This window comes from Eretmochelys imbricata, chromosome 2 (genome assembly GCF_965152235.1).
Source record: "Eretmochelys imbricata isolate rEreImb1 chromosome 2, rEreImb1.hap1, whole genome shotgun sequence".
NCBI lineage: Eukaryota > Metazoa > Chordata > Testudines > Cheloniidae > Eretmochelys > Eretmochelys imbricata.
The window spans coordinates 52,248,193-52,267,792 of NC_135573.1; the positions used below are offsets into that span (position 1 = coordinate 52,248,193).

A 19,600-nucleotide genomic window follows, 5' to 3' on the forward strand; every position below is an offset into this window, starting at 1 on the left:
TTTGTGTCTTTTTCTTCTTCTTTAGGATATATAAAAAGGTAGCTAAACAAATCCACTGTGTCACTTTTCTATTCACTGTTCTATTAAATCACAGCCCCCAATTACTTTATTTATTTAAAATGAAAAATATTGAGCGACAACCAACTCAGAGTACTCAGGTTATAAACCATGTTCTGAACAAGCGCATCTCCTGTACTTACCTATTTCGCACCAGATGACTAAGATCGTCTTGTGTTACAGTAAGAAAACAATTTGACACCAAACAGTAAATGTTACTAACCACATAGAGATTGTCACAATACAACAGAAGAGTCTAAGGCCAGTCAATTATAAGAATGTTTGAATATTTATAAGTTACACTCAATCTATATTAAACCCTGTTTTTCAAAATATAACCAGAACAAAAGCACAACAATTCTGTAGTGTACCAAGTGTATATTTCAATTTACTGTATGCAATCTAACAACAAATTTGGTCATAATTTACCAGATATACATAAATGATTTAAGTAGTAAAAGGAGATTCAGTTTCAAGAGAATAAGTTCATACCTTGAGAAAAAAGTAAAATACATTAAGAATGTAAAGCCAGGTCCAGTTTCTAAGCATTAAGTGAGCTGTATTCTAATAAAGCAGATTTAGGTGAATTTCATATATATGTGTGTGTGTATATATGTATATGTATGTATGTATGTATGTGTGTATATACACACACACACACACACACACACACACACACACACACACACACACACACACAGAGACAGATCTACCAATTGTAAACTATGGTTTTAAAGGGGATAAATGGGATGGAAAAAATCTTTATGCTATACTTACATATTCACAAAGCAGAACATTACTTTTAACGTTTAAAATACTTTTTCATAGGATCTTTGCCCAACTAATTTCTACTTTGGACCCCACCAGAATTACACATTTCAGTCTAGAACAATGAGAATAAGATGTATTCTTCAGTTTAAAAAAAGCAAAAAACAAAAACTAGTCATCTGTCAGGTTTATAGTGCTGTGGAAACTACCCATGAAACAACTGGATGATTAAAAAGATGCATTTTAATACGCATATAACTGTAGTTCAACTTATCTCAGTTTCCTCCAGCAGAAACAATGTCTAACATTAAATCACTGTTCTACTGAAATAAACGGACAACAGTAAAGCTTGTCTCTTTAAATACATACCAACTTTGATCAGATGGAGCACCATTAAGATTCTGTCCATCAAAGCATAGTTCAAAGTTTTCCACACAACTAGCATAATTTAGTTACCTGATATAAAATAGGAAAATATACTTATTTTAAAATTAAAACAAAAGCTGAAAATATGGGGACCCTCAATTTTTTAATACAGTACAGTCACACTGGCCTAGCTATGTGTTATGATAAATGCTGTGCATATTTATTCATTGTGACATAGTATTACATCAAATGCAGTGTCCAATGATCAGCTAATTCATTAGGCTAGATGAAGCGAAGGAGTTTAACCTAAAGGTGCAATACCCTCCCCTCCCTCAGAAAGGAGCCTGAAATCATTGGTACAGTATCACAAGTTTAGAAAAAAAGTCCATGGCTACAAAAATTCAAGTTTCAATGCCTCCTCAAAAACTGAAGTAAAGAGTGTGGGAAGTGGAGCATTCTAAATGGTGAACTCAAATGAATATCACTTTGCTTTTGGTTTTGTTTTGTTTTTTAAAAACGTTCGATCAAATTAAGCCGCCAAGTTAAACATAATTTAACATTAAACACTAGAAACACCCCAGAAAAATACAAAAGAATTAAAAAAATTAGATCATTTGTGTTCATTTTAATGAATAACAATGGGCACAACAGCCTAGTGTCTAAATTCATACTGCATAACAAAACCAGCCAAAAGCAGACATTAATCGTAAATTAACAAAGTCAGATGTCATAATATTTCTATGACACACTTTCTCCATTTTGGGGATTCTTTAAGCTTTGTGTTGGACTGAGGTATACACTGGAGGAAAAAAGATGGTCAACAGGGAATGCTGCCAACAAAAAGATACCTAAAACAGGCAGCAAGTATTTAATATAGTAAAATTTTTTAAGTGACAAGGAAAAAGTTACTCATACTTGAATCACAATCTTCCCAGTATTATTAATCATTTTTTCCTCGTGTGATTATTCTGCATTTGTTGAAAGAGAAATAGCTTTCTTGCAAATTCAAAATTGTCAAGAAATCAAGTCAGTAAATTAATGCCAATACTATCTTCTCCAGTGCTTGTCACCTACACCACAGGCTGGCTTAAAGCCAACCAATATAAGTCAATTTCATTAGCATGTTGATATTACCTATACTGCATATTTAAGTTACTGAGGAGTTTAGACCATTAAGGGTAAGGGGGAGGCAAGAGTGGTGTGGCAAAGCCCTATTTTTGGAAATAAGAGCCACTAGCCCAAATTAGCCTCACTGGTTCACTGAAACTATGATTGGATTTGGGGAAGCTGTCATGTATTTCCATAACAAGATTGTAATTTTCTTCATTCATGTTGAAGGATACATGAATGCGTAACATAATAAGTACAGTTACCATGTTTGAATAGGACCCAAGTAGCTATATCCTATAAATAATAAAAAATACATTTTCTTTTGATAACTGACTAGATGTGAGGACTCTGTATAATTCAACCAAATGGTTGTATGCTGTACAGTCCTGTGCAAATATCATAAAAAATTTAATAATCCTTTTTTGCTATAAGGCTTTGACCCTACAGTTTTCACAGCAACATAACTACCATCCAGCCTGTACCATATTTTGCAAGCCTTCAGTCCAAGAACTCAAATTGTCAATCCACAGTGTCCAACTGCAGCATCCTTAAGCAGTACAGCCTCAGTCATCTAAAGGCATACAGACTTCCCCAGATTCATCCCATCGAGACTGGTCATTCTGTTCTTCTACATCATCAACTAACTCTTCATCGGCTTCTCCGACTTCATTTTCCTCATACTCTTCATCCCTAGGGAAGTCTGTGTCCTGCACCTGGTCAACTCCCTCTTGCCCTCCTGGTTGAGATTTATCTGCACAGTCTACACACACTCCGTAGCGTCGAGATCCATGTCTTATTCCAACACTGGCTGCTAGCATGAAGATCTTCTTACACACCATACACTTGTACTTTTTATCCTTTTTATGCACCTGAACAGGAAGAGAAATGTTATTTAGAAGAAAATCACATTTGCAATATTTCAAAAAAACTGCTGAATCTGCATGAATTGTTTGAGGTCAGTTCATGTTTTGAGGTCATCAAAAGAGTTTTTGATACAAACTTTGCTAGCCAAAGGCTGAGAGGGGAGACAAAAGGGCCTCTGAAGGTTGAAAGGCAATATTTTCACTGCCTTAACTGTTGCCTGCCTACAGATTAAGCAGCTGGCTTGGATCAGACTGGCATGATTCTTGTCAGTTTCACTGCTGTATAGTTTTGTATAGACACTTGGAAAAAAAAAGACACTATAAAGTTCCACAGAGTCATCTTTTTGAAGACTGTCTTTGCTATTCTAAGGGCTAGAAACTAAAAATAAATTAGCTTAAACCCTGCATAAATTAATGGCTTAGGCCCCTTCGTTCCCTAGGAAAAACTTCCCACTTCTCTATGGAGAGATTATTTTCAAGACCTTTATACGGGACTGAACTCCTTATGCATACAATTGAATTAATATGATTTGAACCCATTCCATTATTATTGTTAAACTATTTTCATATCGTATCCTTAAACAAATCACTGAAACGCACAATTTAAAAACCAGATGGAAATTAGTTGGATGGGAGGTATTTCACCATATAACATTTAGGCCTTGATTATAGGGGAATATGTTAACAGTTACAGTACTATAACAAAACCAGCATAACCACTCTACGATATTTATAAGATGAATGTTTTTTGTTTAGCTTAAATGCCTTCCTACGCAACACAATGTAAACAGTAAAAAGTCAGTCTTATATTGGAATACAAGTGTGCTCACAGGAGGTTATACTGGTGTAACTGTTTAAATTCTCAGATTATACTGAAAAAGTTTCCTCTGTAGACAAGAATGAAACTGGTACTCAGTTTAAGGCAATGAAGGATGATGAAAAAATAAAAATCCATGCAGATGATTAGTGATTCTATGCATGCGTAGAATCAGTATAGTTCTCAGAAGCAATAGATTTTCATAGTTCAGACTCACTCGGATATTGTCCCATACCTAGTGCAACAAAACCCATTCCTCAAATGAAAATTTACTTACTAACAGAAACAGCTGCTCACTGCAGTTAAAGTCTCGAGTGGTACTGAAACTACACTACCACGGAACAGTTATAACTTGGTATATATTACTAATACAACGTGTTCTCTTTTACTCTGAGCTCAGACTGAGGCAGTAGGCAGCAGTACTGTGTACCAGCACCTCTTTCCTGTTGCTTTCTTGTTCCCCAGAATTTTTGCTTTGCTTTAATTTTTAAAAAAGTTAAGGCTCTACGTGCAATTGTTGTTGAAATAAAACTTAGTTGGCTTTCAACACGTTAACAGATCCAGTGATGTTGGCAGAGATTTTTCCTCCTCAGAGATACTAGCACCCACTGAAATGAATGGGGCAGCTAACTCAGATGCTCAATGACAATACTTTAAATAATTGATATTGCTAACAGCTTCATTGCTCACAGAAGCATACATGAGAAAGGAGAGGGAGGACAATATCAGGAAGGTTTACACAGGGCACTGAGTGTGACATCTCATTTAGAAACCTTGAATGAACAGACTCTATAGTGTACTGCCATTTTCCCTTCCCTGACTCAAGAAGCAGCCAAGTCCAACGAGCCTAGCAGAATGTGTCTTTCCTGCCTTTTCAAAGGGGAGCCAAATTCAAGAAGCCCAACAGGGCTTATGGGCTTGAGCTTCCCCTCAGTGAGGCCCAAACAACCCAGTGGAGCTTGTGGATGTATTTGGATAACAGAGGGGGCCAAGCCCAAGTCACCCACAGAAGTTGCAGATGTTCAAAATGCAATCACACAATCTTCCGCAGTGGTATCTCATGAGGGTACTACTTTAGAAAAATATCACCATCTTTTTTGCTACCAATTTCACCCGCCTTTATTGCTTCCCTAAAGCTGAAATGTTAGTGCACCTAGGATTTATACAACCCAAGAATTAAAATGAAACTTCATCTGTCTCATCACTTGTAAACTACATAGAAAATACCTATTGAAATGCCTAGAATATAAACACATCTCTGGCTTCTCACATAATCACAGCACTTCAAGATAAGTTCTTATGGCCATTTAGATACTCACTAACGTGCCATATGGGTGCATGTAACTGTTCAATGGCATTTTACATGGGATCAGTGTCAAAGGCAAGTTTTCATTTTCAGCATCAGGTTGGAAACACTGGTCGCCCCAACTTGGATTTTTAAAGTGCATAATATATCATCCCATCAGATGGCTTTGGAATGAACATACCTTCAACTTCACCAAGGCACTTGGGAGAAATTGATTAGTGAGTTGTTAGTTTGGGCAGAAAATGGTAAAGTAGTAATACAGAACGAAAGGATGTTATATTCAACTGCTGCCCGAACAAGGGAAGGTTTCTTCTGGTCTACGAAGCCTATAAAATGATGCATTTCTGCTCTTATTTTTCTGTCACTTCCTCAATCCTCCTAAAACATCTGCTCCAAAATACTCATGCCATCTACACGGAATATCTTGGAACAAATTTCACTGACAATAGTGTGATTTCCAGATGGGAATTTAAAGAGAGATATAGTTGTCCTGGTACCAAGTAGACTCCAACTTGGTTACTTCATGGTAAAACAGACTATTCACATGTCAAATCTCTTATGAAACTGTTTTTATCAAAAGATTAAGAAATATTTGAGAGCTTTAAAGACAGAGAAAATGTTACTCACCAAGGAATGTCTTTTTACATGCTCTCTTCGAGTAAACAGCTTCCCACAGATGTCACAGCTAAAAGATCTCACCCCTGTATGAATGAGCAAGTGTCTCTTTAGTGTTCTTCTGTATTTGGCTACATAATTACAGTGTGGACACTTCAGTTTGTTCATGATTAGAGCAGATGAATCACCTAAAAAAAAAAAAGTCCCAGGGTTTAGTAACGAAACAAAATAAAACAAGACTATCATCTGATACATTCTAGTTCAGCTGAAACAGCAAAAGGCTTTTGCACCATATAGACGTCAAAATTACCCAGGTCAGAACAGTGCTTCTCTGGGGTCCACTGATACAGTAGGCCCAGGAAGCAGAATTTGACTGAAGGTGCCTATCTAGTAAATATGGACACCTCAAAGTCTCATTCTCATACAAAAAGATTCCAGAACCCAAGGACAGACCAATTCTTTGAAACTGAGGGGAAACCTGTTTTTATTGGTTTATATAAAAATTTGTTAAAAATATGGAAGGTATTTTGGTTCATTATATTGATAGCAAGTTGTATTATAATTTTAGAATAATCAAAGTTACTTAACTTCATTAATTTACTTATGCATTGCCTCCATAGAACCTCATTTACCCTCCCTTCTTCCCCTTTAATTCAGAGCTCAGATACAGCTTCTAGAGCTAGTGAAGAACCGAGGTATCATCAGGAGGCAAGAGCTAGTTATTATACCCATGAGCCAGGGATGGTAGAGCTCAATGGCCATGCACAAACCCGAATTACAAGAAATGTTAAGACACTACACTACTATACGACAAAAGGAAAGGAATGGGTCCTATGACTATAGTGCAGTTGGACAGAGTAGAACTCAGAAACCATTATGGGGGATGGCTGTTCATATGTTCACCCAGGGAAGACAGGAACACAAGATACAGGCACATGGACCTAACTGCCACCAAAACTTTTAAAAGACGTTTTCTAAGTGCATGTGGCTATGCATAGGATGGATTCTGGGGAGCTGATGTCAGGAAGGAGAAAGCAAAGACTTGTGTGTGTCTAAACAGAAGGTACTACTGCTCCCTCTGGCAAAGAATTAATTCATTTGTACCATGGATTTTAAGTATTTGTAGTCTTCAAAAATTTGGCTTTCAATAGCTGAGCACTCACGTTTGCTGCATCTAACAGATCCGTAACGTTAACTAACTTATTTGAATTCTAGTCACCTTTAAGAAATCTTATCCCGGAACTGACTGAACCTGTACTCGTATGCTTCCAGGCAGAGATAGTCAATAGGTGGACTGCAGACCAAATTCAGACCGTCAGATGCTTTTAAATGGACTGCAAAATCTTTTTATTTACTTATTACCATTATTGTTATTGTAGTGTGAAAAATGTTTCTCGGGAATCAGGACCTTGACAAAAAATAAGTGACTATTCCTGCATCCAGGTATTGCATCTTTAAAAGGCAAAAAGACAGCCACTCAGAGTGCCATAAAAATCCCCAACAAAAATGATCAATTTAAAAATCTAATACTAATGTATAAGGCTATGATTTAGTCAGAGGTCACGGATTCTGTGACTTTACTGAACCTCTGACTTCTGCTTCAGCAGTCAGCAGCTGAACCGGTGGCTGGAGGCAGGACTGTGCACCCCCGCCCAGCTGCAGCAGCTCGTAACTGCAAGCTGGATAGCTAGAATCAGGACCCTGCAGCCCCTGCCCTGTGGTTTGCGGAGAGTGGAGGGATTGCAGTCAGGCTGTGCGCCCCTGTCCTGCAGCCAGTTCTGGAGCAGGGGCTGCACATGCCACAGCCCCGTGGCAGGAGCTGCAGCAGGGGCTGTGCACCCTTGCCCCGCAGAGCCCTGCCCGCCCTCCCTGCGGCCAGCTCCAGAGCTGGGGCTGCGCTTCCGCCGGGGGCTGCAGGCGGGAACTGTGTGCCCTTACCCCGCTGCGTCCCAGGACCATGCGCCACCCCGGTAGACCAGCTCCAGAGCTGGGGCTGCGCATCCCCCACTGCCCTCCAGCCCTGCGGCTTCCACCAGGGGCCACAGCCGGGGTTGCATACCCCATCACCATGGCGGGAGCTGCAGCGGGCACTGTGCGCCCCTGCCCCATGGTGTCCCGGGGCCATGCGCCCCTTCCTGGCTGTGGCCGCAGCTTGGGGAGGCTGCAGCTGGGGGTCGTGCACCTGTCCCACAGCTGCAGCCATCTCCAGAGCAGGGAGCTGTACACCCCCCAGGCTGTGCCCTGCGCTGCGGCTTCTGGGATGTCATTCTTCCCGCCCCCTCCCTGGACTCCATTCCTCCTCCCTATTTAGCCCTGTCCCGGGTTATTTTTAGTAAAGTCACGGATAGCTCACAGGCTTCATGAATTATTGTTTATTGCCCATGACTTTTACAAAAAAAAACAGTGACAAAATCTTAACCTTACTTACGTATGCCCGCAAGGATGGGAGGGGGAGAGGCAGATACAAAACTTAAGCGTAACATTAAGACCCTGCTTGAAGTATTATGTTGAGGAAGTTTCTCCTAGTAGACAGAATACTGGACTGGGACTTGAGACCTGGGTTCTATTCACTGGCATGCTGGCAAGTGACCGTAGGCATGCCATTTCACCTCCTTTTGCCTCAGTTTCCCTACCTAGAAGTGTCAGTTATAATCATCCTTCCTTCATAAAGCACTTTGAGTTCTGATGAGGGATATAAGGGCTAGATATTACTACCCACTCCTGTATGTTCCTAAAATAGCTGCTTTATTGAGAAGGGGTGTCTTATTAAGATTACTTACATGACAGTGCTTCTTTGGATATTCTCAAAATCTTCAGAGAATTTGTCTACAGCTAACCCCTAGCTAGATCTATGTAGTGGGGGTGAATGGGGGGGCGGGGAGGGGAGATGTTACTCCCAGAAGGGCAAGACCACACGAACAGGGGTCTCAAGAGAAGATGCTTTTAGCCATGCTGAAAGGAAATATGAATTGCACTAACCAAAACTTAGTATGTTAAGTGACAATTTTCAAAGTTAAGCATTATACATTTGAAGATCAAATCTATTTCATCTGTATGCTAATCCATCTATCCTAAATTGATGGTAAGAGCCTAATATTTCAAAAAAAGCCAAACTGGATATACTTTACTTTGGGAAAAGCTACTGTGACATTGTCTAAGAGGAAGTTTGCTATAACCCAGGATTTTAAAAAATTTTCATAGAACAAGAATAAAATTCAAGGAGGTCCAATGGTCTGTGCTATACAGAGGTCAGACTAGAGGACCACCGCTGTCCCTTCCGGCGTTCTAATCTATACGATCATTAAATAGTACAAGAAACTGGACCCCCAAAGGGCTATGAAGGGGAAAAAAATATACTTGCCATTTTCCCATGCTTCTTTTGGCCAAGATTCCGGCAACAGTCCATACTTGAAGTCATTTGAAGTACCCGGCAACAGTCCATACTTGAAGTCATTTGAAGTACCCGGCAACAGTCCATACTTGAAGTCATTTGAAGTACCTGTTACAAGTAATGTTCTTTTCACTTGATTTATACAAAATTCTATAGAAGAGAATTCTCTAAACAGTTATATTTTTAAACAAACTTTTCAAAAAGCTTTATGACTAAGAACCTATTTAATTTGTGATATTGGGCAAACTGCAGATTCTGCAATATTAGGCTTCCCTGCAATTTTGACAGCGGGCACCCGCATTCTCAGCCCCGAGTGGCTGACAGCAGAAAATTGCTGAAAAGTAATAATGACTTTATTACTGCAAATAATAAGGTCCATTATTACTTTTCCAGTTTTCCATAGCTTGTCTGCAACTCAGCCACAATTTTTTTTTTAAACCACACAGCTCAGAATTCAAATAAGGCCTTATTTATGCATTGATTACTCTGATATTCCCTTACAAGTAAACATTAACTAATTTCACCAAAATGTAAGATTCTTAGACTACAGCCCTGAGCAATTTTATCCTCTCCATGCTTGGAGATTCTGCAAAAACATTTTTCATGCCACAAAAACCCTGAAGGATCAAGTTTTACTGTATGTATAGAGCCCTACGCAAATACAAATTTATATCCATGGATATAAATCGGTATCTGTGGAACTGCAGGGGTGAAAGGAGCAGAACGCGTGTCTGCCACTCCCAGGAGCCAGCTCCCCGCACTGACAGCTCCTCCAATGCAGCTGCACTGCCCCCAAAGAGGGGGCAGGGCTGGGGCCGGTACAGCTATGCTAGAGGAGCTGCCGGCACGGGGCACTGGCTCCTGGAAGCAGCGGCCCCACATTTTGTTCCTTTCATCACTGCAGTTCCTGGGAGAGCCCTGCGGTTCTGCAGATACAAACTTATATTCACAGATCTAAATCAGTGAATATAAGTTTGTATCTGTGTGGGGCTGGCTTTATGTATGTAGGTCCTCATTCCCCCACTTTTTGCCCTCTTATTTTTTCTGTTTTTGTATGCCAGCAAACCCTTAGTGTAAACTCCCAGAAGTTGTTCTGCTGACATAGCTACACAATCTCTCTCAATGACATTAGCTATCCTGACAAATACTCTGACAGCACCGTTGCATCTACATAAGCAGTTTTGCCAACACACTGATGGCGAGCAGAAAGCATACTTTTCTCCTCATTCCCAGCCAATATAGCTATGCTGGCAAAACTGTGTAATGCAGACCATGCCTTATACCTGTAGAAAGGTGATTTAAACAGGTGTAACTCATTTCTGTAAGTCTACTGTGATAACTGCATGTATTTGCACTATAACTACATACATACCAGGGATTGTACGGCCTTAATTACACCCAGTTTCAAACATACTTAAAGCAGTACAAAAAACTGATCAGCCCTTTGTCCCATTCAGTCTCTGTAAATTTGTATGTTTGTGAAAAGTTGCACAAGGAATTTTTTTTTTTTATAAAAGTCAAATTTAAAGGAACAGTCTACTTAACACACACACTTATTTGAATTTCATCCTATTGTCATACTACTTAGTAAGTAAACAAACAGTCCTCTCACTGTCCCATTTTTGTTGGTTTGTCAGTATTTTGTGTGCAATTAGTGCCATGGCTTCCCTAGCCAATGAGTTTCCACTTTTTCTTATGTCTATTATATAGCAACAGGAGACTAGTTTTAAAAAAGCTGATTAAATCCACCCACCCACCCAACGAGAGATCCAGGAGTAAGTGTAGAAGCTGAAGATTGTAGTCATTAAGAATGGTTAAAACTTTTAAAGTCCTATCTCCCTTTAAAAATGTTATAAATAAGGAGCCGTTCTGTTGAACCTCAATGAGGACTGCAGTTCTATTTTTGGTTTCTAAATCTAAACCCTCCCCATACATACACAAACACCATACACCTAGTATCTACAGGACGTGTAGGAGAAAGTCTTGAAATACAGTCTCCACCACAAAACAAAATTTTATGCACTTTGTATCATTCTTCTTGTCCCCCATTCAATTCATGTTGTCTCCCTCTCCTCGCTTGACTTCTGAGGTTTTTGTTTTATTCTTCTTCTAGCTACCAATGATGAAAAAAATACATTTAGAAACCACCATGCCCAGAACCATATATTGTGGTGATCCCCCAGCAATTAACTGGGTACAGGTCCCTTATCTATTTTGTTTCTTTAGTCAGGCATAAAGAGAACAAATCTTTTATCAAAGGCATATCACGTTGGCATTGGCAGCATTACACACCATTCTGATACACAAGAACATGTGTTTTACACTGAATTCTGATAGGCAGCCACATCATTCCTACCCTTCTCCTGTGCCTGTTCTTCATTGGTGATGGGTGTTTTAAATCTGGAGGTTTGTAAACCTGTCCTACCCTCTTTTGTTGGGGGTTAAGTCCTGAGCAGGATGGGAGTAGCTATATCTGCACTTTTGTAAATTCCAGCTAACAAATCCATTTGCAGGTAAGGAGTGCACATGATATAAGAAGTTATGCCATGCTTTGACAGTGCTACAGCAGAAGCAAGAGTGACAGTATACTTCTTTTCTGCTGGGCAAGGTATGTGCAGAAGTATCCAGCGTACATTAATTTTTCACTACTATTGTTGAGGAGATTTTCACTCTACATCAGATTGTATGCATCAGTTTTACTCTGCTGCTTAAATAGCATTATGGATTATGGTTGGCAATGGTAACTGCATGGGAAGACAGCTCAAAGGGAGCCCAAATGAAGTTAACAGGTGTCTGAAAAAACTGTCACGCAGCTGGGTAGCCAGCTACAGTCCATGTGGGATCATTCATGCAACTGACCTCAGCAGCTCAGTCTCAGTGATCACAAAGCCTCAGATCCCAATGAGTAAACAGGAAATTTTTCTCCCTCTCCCCACAGGATTTGTTCCAAGGTTATTGGTTTTTATTTTTTTGGCTTTTTGGGGGGTGGAGGGGAAGAGGGAGAGAAGAGGAGGAGAATTCCAATATTTTAGCTCTCATGCCTGGTTGTTGGAGGGGAGGAAGTGACAACGTAACTTTCCTTTGATTTCTGGGAGCTGGGTGGAGAAAGAATGAGGGGGGGGAAAAAGTTCCTTTGTGCCAGCAATGCCCCTCTGCCATGTACATTGGCCAAACCAGACAGTCTCTATGCAAAAGAATAAATGGACACAAATCAGACATCAAGAATTATAACATTCAAAAACCCAGTAGGAGAACACTTCAATCTCCCTGGACACTCAGCAACAGACTTAAAAGTGGCAATTCTTAAAAAAAACAAAAACAAAAAAAACCTTCAAAAACAGACTCCAATGAGAAACTACAGAACTGGAATTAATTTGCAAACCGGACACCATCAAATTAGGCCTGAATAAAGACTGGGAGTGGACAGGTCACTACAGAAACTGATTTCTCCCTGCTGATACTCACATCTTGTCGTCAACTGTTTGAAATGGGCCACTTTGATTACACTGGCCTCATTAGCACTACAAAAGCTATTTTTCCTCCCTTGGTATTCACCCCCTCTTGTCAACTGTTGAGACTAGCTCACTTCCACCTTAACTGAATTGGCTCGTTAGCACTGACCCCCCACTTGGTAAGGCAACTCCCATCTTTTCACTTGCTGTGTATTTATACCTGCCTACTGTATTTTCCACTCCCTGCATCTGATGAAGTGGGTTTTAGCCCACAAAAGCTTATGCCCCAATAAATTTGTTAGTTTTTAAGGTGCCAAAAGGACTCCTCGTTGTTTTTGCTGATACAGACTAACACGGCTACCACTGAACCCTGTAAGGAAGTTGTTCTTTGAAATTTTAGATCATACTTATGTCCAGGTTTCTGCACACAAAACATAGCGAGAACTCCCTCAGCTTGAAGAGAATATTGTTGATTCCAGTACAGGCATTTCACAGTATCTCATGTAATGAAACATGGGACACACATAGGGTATCTAACTTCCTATTCCTTTTGAATAGGTCAAATTCCCATATATACACAAAATCGTCCCTTTGTGGTGGAGAGTATGGATGAATGGTGATCTGTTATACCCCACTCTGGGGAATTAAAAATCTCCAGGTCTCTATTTTAAAAAAATAAATAAATAAAAATCAAGGAACTGAAACCGATAGTGAGGGCAGGTAAGCACTTTAAAGAGAAAGGAAATTGTTATAATGCTCTTGGTCTTAAAGAAAAGCTGTAAAGAAAACAGTGCCATCCAAAAAAAAATTTAAGCACCAAAAAAAGCTTTGTGATCAAAATTTTTAGCAACCCTAAGCAAAAAGGCCCCATATCTGCAACACTGATAATCAAACCCTGTCTCTTGATGCAGTGTAAACAACAAGTGTGTGTAGGGAATACGACAACTGTTCTCATCTTTTTGCAAGGCAAACTAAAGTTGTGTGGCAGCAGATTAAAGGTTTGATGATGATGATTAAGGACATGATTCTATCTCAAAAAAATGCAGCAGATAGGGTAACTTGAAATCAGACTTAGCAGTTTTCATCTTCTATATAGACAGACATCCTCAGTTGTGTTACAGAAAGTTTAATGGTTCTCTGTCACCAGATATGGAGAGACTTTTGCAAGATATAGTGGGCAACCAGAACACTGAAAGGATAGAGAACTATATTTGCCTCAGCCAATAAGCAGCAATTAGGTTTCTTACTGCTACTAACACACAAGTGCCCAGGCCCCTACACAATAAGGAACAGGGTTCACTTGGTACAGGGTGTGCCAGAAAGTATTTAGCAGGAGAATAACTGCCCAAAGATTTTACGATCGCATTTAACACAAGAGGAAATAAGTGGGTAGCAGACAAGAAAGGCAAGAGAGACAACATTATGCACCCAGAGCAGCCATTATGCATAGTTCATTTTAACTTGAAAACAGCAAATGAGTTAAATGAATAGGCAACTTACCTAGCAGCTATCAGTTACATTTTTACTGTAGGTATCATGGAGGTGGCTTTTTGAAAGTGACTTAGAAGTAGTTTAATGAGAAGGTCAGTAAGAATATTATATGCATTAAAGCCACTTGGGAGAGGGGAGACAGAGGCTAGCTTTGTTGATGGAACAACACAGTAAAGATACAAGGAAGGATAGAACAACGAGGAATCCTTGAGGCACTGTGGAGACTAACAAATTTATTTGGGCTTAAGCTTTCATGGGCTATAACACACTTCATCAGATGAATGAAGTGAAAAATACAGTAAGCAGGTATAAATATACGGCACATAAAAAGATGGGAGTTGCCTTACCAAATTGGGGGGGCGGGGATCAGTGCTAACTAAGCCAATTGAATTAGGGTGGCTGTGGCCCATTCCCAACAGCTGACAAGAAGGGGTGAGTATCAGGAGAGGGAAAATTACTTTTTGTAGTGCTAACGAGGCCAATTCAATACTCCTATCTTTTCATGGGCTGTATATTTATACCTGCTTACCGTATTTTCCACTCCATGCATCTGATGAAGTGGGTTATATCCCACAAAAGCTTATGCTCAAATAAATTTATTAGTCTCTAAGGTGTCACAAGGACTTCTTGTTTTTGCTGATACAGACTAACATGGCTACCCTCTGAAAGAAAGGATAGGTAGCAGCTAAACTGGAGGGCCTAAACAGCATAAAGACCAGAAGTTTGATACAGTGAGAAAGCGAGAGTCAGTAGAGATACTGGAAAAAGAGGGGTGACATGGTCAAAAGCAAAAGGTCAGGAAATCTATTTTTAATCAACAGCTTTTTTAATAGGCTTAAGGAGGAGAGATGGATGTCAGGAAAGCCAGAGAGAAGGCGTTTGCTGTAGTTAAAATAAGAGAAATTCTTAGATGAATGCCAGAAAGGGTCAGAACTTGGAGTGTTGTGAAGGAACAAGGGGCAAGCTACGGATGCAGACTGGTGTCAAGAAGAGAGTTGAAAACATCCCAGTTACATGCTATACAGGCGAGTTTCATCTTATGCTGGGGTCATGTTCTGTAGTCAGCGCGTAAAGCGAAAATCGCGTATAGCCAAAATTACATTGAGTGTAATGGCAGGTGGAATCGCCCGCACTACAGGTACAGTATTTAAATTGTTAATCTTTTTTTGTTTTTTTGTTTTTGCTGACTGCGCAAAGCTGAATTCGCGCATGTTAAATGCGCATAAGATGAGACTCGCCTGTAGTGGCAGATAAAATGGCATTGTCAGGGGCAGAGATCGGAAAGAATGGCAGTCACACTGGTGTTTGGCGGGAACATTAGTTCTGATCATGAAGCCTTTGTCTCAGAGGTTGGTCAGGACTTTTTGTACCAGAGATAGTTTAGCAGAGGAACGTACGTAACCCATCTCTAGTTGCCAGCCCAATCTTTCTGGTGGCAGGTGTAGAGCAATTCTAGGTTGTTATAAACTATCTTTACTGTGCCCCTATTCATTAAAAAAATAACACAAAAACAAAAACTGATTCACTACCCCCAAATAAGGGATCATTCATGTAGCTCTGTCACAAATTGGCTTCAGTCAGTGATCAAGTTTTGCTGTCAGGCAAACTAGGAAAATCTATAGAATACTGCCTTGTCTAAAGACTTCTTGGTACAATTAGTCTGTTTATTTAGAAAACTGTGACCTTACCATCCACCTGAATCAGGACCTCCTTGAGATTACCTGAAGCTCCTCAGTTCATTCAGAACCACCCAGATGTTCCTAGCAGCAATCAAATGCCTTAGCCACCTTTTAGACCATAAAGTTGCCCTAGCCCAGAGTTATGGGTCACGGTAGCTTTTGACAGAAAGGATTTCTTTTAAAGCATGTAAACTTGGAAAGCGAAGAAGAGCCATTTTGGAAGCAATTCAAGAGAAGAATTTCTATGAAGCAAAGATTCCATACCCCAACAGTGCAGAGCCTTTTGATGTACGAGACTCTTAATATCCGTTTAACAGATAGGTCCTCTAAGGCAGATACCACAGACTTGCTAGTCTTTCTGAAACCTTTTGAAGACCAAGCAGCTTTTGCTGTTTGTATTTAGGAGGCTTGCGTCCCATCACCCCTGTGTGAAGAGAAAGGCCGAACACCAGACTCTGGATGTATTAAGTACCATTTAACTTCTCTGGTCAAAGATAACTGGACAACAAACCCAAGGAAACTAAGGTTGGCTTCCATTTTCTTAGTCTTTGAGGGAAGCCACCCTTTTTCTTTTGGGAGAAAAAGGATATCTTCCATAACATGGCAGATCACCATGCTTTTATTGAGCCCCTACGAAGGTATGAACAGTGCAGTCACGAGTACTCTCCAGCATCATGGCCGGAAAGGAGCTGCTGTTGCTACCTTTTACTAACAAACTAATACCTACGCCCAACATCTGGCAGCCTCAGTACCTTCACATGTTGCCTTGTTGAATTAACGTTGTCTCCCTGTAGAAACTATCATCCACACAAGTGTCCTTCTACCCTTCTACAGTTGAACTGGTATTTGCCCATGAATAGACATATGTGACAGATAAACACTGGTATAACCTTTTGGCCAGGAGCAGATTTACTATGAAACAAACGGTAGGGTGGCACAGGGCCCCTAACGACAAGGGCCCTCCCAAAATTCAGGGCAAATAGCTGACAACCTGCCCAAGTCCCAGCTGGCGGTGCAGCAGGGCTCAGGCAGGCAGGCTGCCCCCATGCTGTGGCTCGTTGCCCCACGCCACTCCCAGAAGTGGCCAGCTGCTGGCATGTCTCTGCATGCCACTGGAGAGGAGGGGTAGGTGTCTCTTTGTGCTGCCTGCCTTCCACACAAGGGGCATGCAGAGATGTGCAAGCAGCAGGGCTAAGGCAGCTCCCTGCCAGCTCTACCTCCCTCCCTCCCTCCGTGCCACTCCCAGAAGCAGCTGGCATGTCCCCCCTAGGGGTTGGGGGGTGCTGCGTCTCCGGGCACTGACTCTCACCCCAGCACTGACTCCGCAGCTCCCACTGGCCAGGAACTACAGCCAATGGGAGGTGCGGGGGCGGAAGCACGTGGAGACACCCTATCCCCCACCCGCTTAGGAGTTGCTGACAGAGGTGTGCACGCGCTGATTGCTTTGGGAGCCACGCCACCCAAGGTAAGCGTCACCCACCCGCCCGCATCTAAACTTCCTCCCAGAGCCCACCCCCTGCAGCCCTACCCCATGCCCCAATCAAGGTACCTCTCTTTATTTTCATTTACTGCCCCTTACTTATAATACAGGAGGAGGATGAAGAAAAATAAAAAACAGAAGGGGGGGGAGGGAGGGAGGGAGTGGGGGAAGACAGAAGATAAGAGAATGTTCTTTTCTTGGCTGGGTCCCAAGAAGAGCCCCAAAAATGAAGCTGTGCACAAGGCCCCACTAACTCTAAATCCACCACTGCTTTTCACTGACAATATACTAGTATATGAAGTCAGAAGTGTGGCTGGTCAGTGTTGCCTCTGGTCACTGCAACATTCACCACCAGGCTCTCGTACACAAGGTATAGCTGATGGATTTCCTAAGCAGAAGATACTTTCATCTACTCCTTTGATACAATCAGATCAGTGGATTGTGCATGGGTCATCCGTGCTACCTTTTATCCCAAAACCATTATGTACTATATCAGCTCTAGGGCCAGCAAGCGTAAAGGCTGCCAGAGCACACTAAGTTTTTATACCAGGCTCATCAGCACAGTATCTGAGTACCTTTCAGTAGTGCACTAAGAAACATGACTATTATTATCATCATGTTTGTTCGCTAATTCTCCCCAGGGAGAAGTCTGATCAGTGAAGCGTTTTGTTCACATGCAAAAGTCATTTTCTCTGGTACACATTCCCTATATGTACCTGTTTACTGAGCGAGATCAAATCCGACTTTTTAAATATTGCTTTCCCAACCTAGAACTCAGTTGCTGGATGCTAGCTCAGGTTGAATTGGAGCAGGTAAGCTCTATTTGGTGCAGAACAGTGTCAGTTTAAAACAGAAGTGTGCACGAGTTAGAACAGTACAAGTCTATTCACCTTTTTTCCTGAGAACAATCTCTCTGGGCCGGGATCAAATGATCCCAAATTTGCACCACTGAATCTGACTTTGCGCCCCAATGAGGCAAACCAATTTTCAGGACAACTGAGTATGCATATGGAATTTAGAGCACTTTGAAAAGTCAGCTCTTAATATGGGAGCTTGGCCATGAGCTTCCTCCCATAATGCTTTTGACCAGCCTTTCCTGTGCCACTCAAGCAGCAGCCGCTGGGGGAAGTTCTGCTTCCTTCTTCCTCCTTGTAACAAAGTTAATTCAAAACCACTTTCGTTTTAAAGAGTGGGGGCGAAGCTCAGGGAACATTTTCAACTCACAACCAAGTACAAATTTTGTTATCAATTGCCCTTAAGGGCCACAAGTGACTATGCCTGTCCTACAGGCTTGACCAACACTGATTTATTAATCCTTTGAACTGGTCAAAGAAATAGTGGATAAAGGAGAAACAGCGGAAGTTTATGTGGACTTTCCTAAAAACTAATAATTGATAAAATTTCTCAAAGGCTATTACAGGAAGTTAAGCACTCATTGGAGTAAGGGGCAAAGTGCTAAAATGAACTGAAAACTAGCTGGGAGAAAAAAATAGGATAAGTAGATGGCTTATTTTCAACATGGGAAGAGGTTAATTGCAATATTCAACTCTTGGGGCATCTTAAGACTGGTATTGTTTAAAATATTTATGATTATCTAAAGGAGGGGTGAACAATGAGGCAGAAAAATTTATAGATGACAAAGTTATTTTGATTAGTGCAGTTAAGACTAGTGAAGGCTTTAGAGGGACTGAAGGGCTGAATGAGTAAGTAGTATAACGACAGATCAAATTCAATGTTTTTCCAATGCACATTACCTCACATTTGTGGAATAATTTGAAATCTTTAACTATTCAGGGCAGTGGAGAGAGGAAAAAGGGTAGGGATGGAGAGATGAAAGGACATCCTTGTGGGCAGCTGAAAAAAAAGTCTGCTCATTGTGCAACAGCAGTTGACAAAAAATAAACAAAATATTTATTAGTATATACACACAAAAATGGGATGAAAGACACTGAAAACTTATGCCAGGAAATACTTTTAATAAAACCCACTCATTACTTCCTTCAGTAGCATGGGTTCTATTGCTCTTTCTAGAAAAATAATTTCTAGCAAACTCTTCACTGGTTACTAGCTGGGAAATTTGACAGAAGAATCCATTCTCATTTTGAGTAAAGTCAGTAAGCATGGTCTACCTGATGGTGACACTACAAAATAAATAAATAAATAAACACACACCTCAGCAGGATCTGAGAAACAAGAATAAAAATT

At 40.8% G+C, this 19,600-nt stretch overlaps 1 protein-coding gene across 1 annotated transcript in view; it reads right to left on the bottom strand.

Annotated features, from left to right (window-relative positions):
• Positions 1-1,468: 1,468 nt before the first annotated feature.
• ZBTB10 (zinc finger and BTB domain containing 10) overlaps positions 1,469-19,600 on the bottom strand; it is a 34,350-nt gene continuing 16,218 nt past the window's right edge. Inside the window, exons 3-5 of the mRNA XM_077810090.1 lie at positions 9,264-9,401; positions 5,915-6,090; positions 1,469-3,170 (exon numbers count right to left, since the gene is read on the bottom strand). Coding sequence (XP_077666216.1) covers positions 2,865-3,170; positions 5,915-6,090; positions 9,264-9,401 — 620 coding nt within the window. The 3' untranslated portion in view covers positions 1,469-2,864. The remainder of the gene's footprint in view (positions 3,171-5,914; positions 6,091-9,263; positions 9,402-19,600) is intronic.